This window comes from Mobula birostris, chromosome 4 (genome assembly GCF_030028105.1).
Source record: "Mobula birostris isolate sMobBir1 chromosome 4, sMobBir1.hap1, whole genome shotgun sequence".
Lineage (NCBI taxonomy): Eukaryota > Metazoa > Chordata > Chondrichthyes > Myliobatiformes > Myliobatidae > Mobula > Mobula birostris.
The window spans coordinates 35,984,270-35,990,269 of record NC_092373.1 but is presented as its reverse complement, the minus strand read 5'-3'; the positions used below and the strand labels follow the sequence as shown (position 1 = coordinate 35,990,269).

At 39.9% G+C, this 6,000-nt stretch overlaps 1 protein-coding gene across 12 annotated transcripts in view; it reads right to left on the bottom strand.

Annotated features, from left to right (window-relative positions):
- tnk2b (tyrosine kinase, non-receptor, 2b) overlaps positions 1-6,000 on the bottom strand; it is a 244,249-nt gene that overhangs the window by 6,998 nt on the left and 231,251 nt on the right. For 11 of the 12 annotated variants that reach the window (XM_072255152.1, XM_072255156.1, XM_072255157.1 and 8 more), the window contains 2 exons: positions 5,273-5,368; positions 2,272-2,399 (listed from right to left, as the gene is read on the bottom strand). In XM_072255152.1, coding sequence (XP_072111253.1) covers positions 2,272-2,399; positions 5,273-5,368 — 224 coding nt within the window. The remainder of the gene's footprint in view (positions 1-2,271; positions 2,400-5,272; positions 5,369-6,000) is intronic. The other variant, XM_072255158.1, reaches the window with a different exon arrangement.

Sequence of the window (6,000 nt, the reverse complement as noted above, 5' to 3'; positions counted from 1 at the left end):
GAGCCAGCTAGCCAGCCAGTGGTATGTTGAATTACAAGGTGAACGAGCAGTCTTTGGGATACTGCAAGTCTGTGCCTTTATTGATGCTTTGCTGCATGCTTGTGTGCTCAGTGGGGGGAGCTGATGCTTTTTTGCTGGTGGGCAGGTCATTGCTTTGCTGCTGCTTGTGTGTGGGAGGGGGAGTTGGGGAGGTTTTGGGGTTCTAACATTTAACTGTCATTCATTCTTTGGGGCACCCTGTTTTCATGGATGTTTGCAAAGAAAATAAATTTCAGGGTGTATATTGTGTACATTTCTCTGACATTAGTTAGAGAGTTACGTTTGTAGATAGAGCTCTTAAAGATAGCGGAGTCAAGGGATATGGGGAGAAGGCAGGAACTGGATACTGATTGTGGATGATCAGTCATGATCACAGTGAATGGCGGTGCTGGCTCGAAGGGCCGAATGGCCTACTCCTGCACCTATTGTCTATTAAATGTACCTATTGAAACAGCCTTGGAATTTCATTTTTCATAAATGCCACTAAACCAACATGGAGACCTGTCGTATGTGGTGCTCCAGCTGTTGCACAAGAAATCATGTTCCTAATTGGAATACTTTTTTCCTCAATATATACCTCCAGATCGTCATAGGTTGATTCTCTGTTGATATTTGTTTTTAACTTTTTACAAAAAGGAATGTCTCACTATCTCGCAGAGTTGACTGATCCAGTTGTCTCCCAAATTCTGTTTTTGTAGCTCCGTACGTAGTTGATACTCAATATCTTCACACATTTCAACAATGAGCTAGAGTTATTACTCAGAGGAATTGATTTTAAAATACTGGTGTCCATTTCGAGAACAGTAGTGAGCACTTCTGATACAGCAGGCCTTATTAATCTTTCACCAATTGTACGAGAATTTCCACACTTTGCGATCATTTTACAAATGTTATAAGAAGCAAAGAGACCACTACAAAGGTCATTTTCAGCTTTCTTGGCAAATGAATCAAGTGTGCAATGCTTTTCAAATGCTTCTTTCATCTTCTGGAACTGAGTAATACCATAAGTAGCCTTTTCAGGGTGTCTTTTACGGAAGTGTTCCTGCAATTTTGATGGTTTCATGTCTTCATTAGACAGCACAGTATTACAAATAAGACACATGGGACATCTCTGATCTGACAGAAATCAATAAAACCCATACTCCAGGTAAGTAACATTGTATTGATGCACTTTCTGTAGTTTCTGTTTCTTAGCAGGATTAGAATTCAAGGATTGACTACCTTCAGACTCAAAGATCACACCATACGCATTTATCCATCATTAATGGGGCTAAATTAAAATAAAAAATTAACACAGATCCATAAATCTGTAGATAAAGTTGAGAGGGTGTCCTTGACCTACCAACTGTTAAAATGCATGAACTCATTCCGTGCTGCGAGTCAAGGGGAACTGTTGAGCACCCAAGTTGCTCATTTATGCATCCCTGATAATGTCTGTTTGGTTGGTAAGGTCGGATGAGATGGCAGAGTTTCAGATGCGTTGTGAAGACAGGTACTCACTACCTGCAGAGCTCTAGTTCTTCCTGTGTTCCAGTGCTTCATCCTTATTTTTTGGAAGTGCCTGCTCTACTAACAGTCAGTTAAGTCTCATGCCTCAAGTTGGGGTGCGTCTTATACCCCACCCCCAAACCAGGAATCCTGAACACCCCCAGACAACTTCTATTTCCCCCAATGCCCCTTAGGACACACAACCAACCCCTTGGGAAGCAGTACCGTCACCATTAGGAATCACTGGTTTAATGTTTCCCGGTGGTGTAAAAGTAATCTGCCTATCCTTCTAAAAAAAAACTGATACCTCTTCATTATAACAAACAGAAAATGCAGATACATGAGTATTAATAATCTATATAAAGCACTCTTGGGGCTGTAGCAAAATGTGGACAATAACCCTGGAGTGGCACAAGTAATTCAGCAAGAACATTTGCTCATCATATCTTTTGCAGAAATGACTTTGCTGGCAAAGAACTTTTGACTGTTGCATCAAGACTGTAGATTTGTGTTCATGTTCTGTAATGAGAGCATTATTTCCATTATTAATGGAACTGTCTTTGATGACTCACAACAGGATGGCAAAGAATTTGAAACAGCAAAGTTAAAATAATGAGAATATACAGTTTCCTTTTCCCACCTGAAGGGCGGGAACTCAATTAATGTCTTCTTTCTTATTCCTTCGTCAATAAGCATACCAGAAGATAGGCAGACATACCATGCTTTATGCCAAGTATCACATACCTATGTCGAGCTGCACTGTACGTGTCTAGCAGGTGGCAACTGGCTAATTCCAGATTCCAGTCAAACATTTCTAGAATCTTCTGACATTCGCTTCTTGTCTTCAACCCAAGACAGAATAGTTGCTCAACCTAACAAGAGAAGAATGTGAGATGGAGTGCTTAGACCCTGCATAGTTACAGATTTTGTAGAGTCCCCTGTGGGCTCAGAGCTAGAGGTGAACAACCGTACACAACTACAATATTCTTGCACAACTATTATACTAGATTTTTCTTTGAATCTACACACAACGCAAAATCTACCCAGATGAAGACATGCACTCACAGGTTCTGTCGTTATGTAAAATCTTGAAGTAGCTGTGAATACCACGACTAGAATCAATGATACAAAACTATACCACTTGGAAGCAGCTCATGATGCGTACACAAATCCAGAGATGGACATTAGGAAGGAATAAATTTGCTCTCAAGATTTTCGATAAGGGCTGAATTCTCAGGTACTTCAATGAAACTTCCATGATGCCACTTTGTCTTTGCATTTATCTGTTGTTATTACAGATCTCTGTCTATATCTACTACAGATTGCTAAACTTTATGTGCTCTTTGGATAAAACAGGTTTATCAGCATAAATAAATGAGAAATACAGCATGAAGGAGAGGCAATAGAAGAGGATGAGAATCTTGACATTCACACTATTTTACCTGGTCAATTTCCCGTCTAACTTGTACACTGTGCTCAGAAGGATTTGTGTCAGATGACTCTCAACATCACAATTTTCTTATACATTACAAAAATCACAGATTGAAACTGATTCATGAATGAAGAACCGCCAATATTATTGAAGCATTTGTAAAAGCTTGTACTTAAAGGAATGTAGCAAGATAAAACTTTTTTAAACAATACTTAGTTGCAGCTCAACACAATTTTTGGTAATAGAATCATGTGGAGCTTTATAAAATCCCTTTGCTTCTTTTCTTACAGAAACATCTGCATGATGCTAAGCTAGGGCAGATCATCAGTGATGTTACCTGGGGTTGTCAGGTGTTTCGGATCTTTCAACATCATACACCCTCACCCAGGCGACCCGACCGGGGTTGATCAGACCCCGGCCTGTGCCCTAGCAGCAACCCATGGATCTGCCCTCTTTATCCAGAGCCATCTTGACGCTTTCTCTGCTGCATCCGTGGTAGTAGAAATGGCTCTCTTTCTTCTGTCTCCCGTCATTCCAAGTGCAGTGTATACTTTGCAGAGCGACTGGCCTGCAGAGCCACAACACCCGATCTCCACAGGCCAACACTTTGCTGTCCAGCCTCTTCTTTGGAAGTTGTTCTTCAGAACTTCATACTTGGCTCTTTTCCGCTCGTAGGCCTCCTCCATGCATTCTTCCCGCGGCACGGTAAGCTCAAGCATACGAACGTGCTTCAATGAGTCAGACCACAACACAATATCAGGCTACAATGTAGTCTCTGTAATGTGGGGAGGAAACTGCAGCTGTTTTCCCAGGTCTGCTTTTAGCTTCCAGTCCTGCGCAGTGAAGAGCAACTCGGTTGCTTTCTGGTGTTCTGTTGGTCTTTCCCCATCTTTGACAAAACAGATGGTATTCTTGACCGGACTTGTTTTCCAGCAGATGTTAAGAGTGCTACAGAATGTCTCAGCAATTGTCCGGAGGACCTGGTCACACTGCCACCGATAATGGCCATCGGCAAGAGCTCTGGGGCAGCAGCTCAGAATACGCTCTATCGTACTATTAAATGCATAATGGGTTTCAACTTTCTGATCATGAGGATGAATTTTATTTAGAGAAGTGCTTTCAAAATATGCATTTGAATTGCATATTTCATCAGGTATCCTTACCTCCACTCCTCATGTAAGCAAACACATTTCCATGAATAATTCACCTTTCATACACTTCAGCCTTCAAATTAGTGCAGCCACTTCAACTTCTTGCAAACCACAATTAGCAGACTAAATAAAGCACATTCAACACTCAATTTTGAATGAATCTATGAATGCAAACATGACTGATTGCTAGTCCAACACAGATTAAGCTGGTTTTAAAAAGTGTGAAGTCTGCGGTAGCTAGTCCAGTTCTTCTTCTCCATAATCATCTCTAATGTGGAAGATCCAGTAGTTACAACACCAAGGATAATATCACTGCAAAATTGTGAACATCCTTTCTGAGATCTTAGACCAACTGAGGCAACAACATCCAGAAAGTACATACGCTGCACATTGGAATGGATTATTACACTACCTTTTCTTCAGGAGATACCATTCCTGCTGTAGTGCAGTTGACTTACAATATTTCTCAACAACTACTCTGTTAAATTGTATTTTAAATTTTCTCACATACAAGTATAAATTCTAAATGCCTCAGTAGTACATCAAACAATAGGACATCAGAGTTTGGAGTTCAATTCCAATGCCATTGCAAGGAGTTTGCATGTCCTCCTCATGAATGTGTGGGTTTCCTCCAGGTGCTCCAGTTTCTTCTAACAGTCCAACAAACATATCAGTTCAAAGATACAAAGTTAGTAGGTTAATTGGACATTGTAAGTTGTCCTGTGGTTAGGCTAGGGTTAAACCGGTGGGTTGCTGGCGGCACCCCTCAAAGGGTCAGAAGGGCTCATTCTGCGTTGTGTCTAAATAAAATGTAACAAAAAAATAAAAGGCTACCTGATTAAAGGAGAGTAACAGCATTCCTCCATGTATTTAAAAAGTTTCCATCTAGTTGGTATCCTAGCAAGTTATTAATCCATTATCACCACCAGTACAGGGGTCAAAATGCAGGAAGGTGTTTCATTTCCTTTCAACCCAAAGAGATCCATACGGAATGATACATACATCACCCAAAAGTACGCTTTCCATAAAAACCTATCAAATGACAGGCTTTCAGTACAGCACCTTCTCATGGCTAAAGCTAGATCTGTCTTATCTTTAGTGCCTCCACAGCACTGCTATTAATTAAGACTGAGGTAAAGGATGGATCCGAGCTCACGGTTACCTTGAGGTACTGTATGGCTTTTTGAACGTTCCAGGTGTGGTTCTGAAGCGCAGTCTGACATTCCTCCATCGTAACGCCATGAACATTCTCCTGAACCTGAACATAGAAACATTTCTGAACGTCTGATTTATTACCACTCCAGCTCTCTGGTGTAATGTGTGACGATTTCCCTGAAAACTACTGCTTCTTGCGGAATGGTCCAATAGAAAGCATTAATGTTACAGCATTAATGGACTGTATAAGGTAATAGTAAGTACAATGATATTTTTTAATTATTCATACTATTGGATTCTATCCCATCTTTCCTGAAATTAACTTTAGTACTCCTAACTGTGTTGCACTTTATATCATCTTCTGTAACTTCTTAGTGGTTAAAAAAAAATTCTACGTGGGATAAACAATATTAACTACCAATGGTTTAGTAAGCAAGTCCACGTGTTATGTATTAGTATTGTGTGAGTGACACTAAAATTGTTAACAATTAATGGTAATTATGCACCATTAACAATATTGTGTGCACAATAAATCAGGCATATTTATGTTATTAATGTGCTAAATTCTGCCAATTACATATTAAATTCAGAGAAGGCCTGCTGCAGCCTGAAATCTACATAAAGCAACTATAGTACAAATTAATGTTTCTGCAAAATATGAATCAAAATTAACCAGCTAAGTACTATTTAAAAACATATACATATACAAAATCCACCATTATGTAAATAATTATT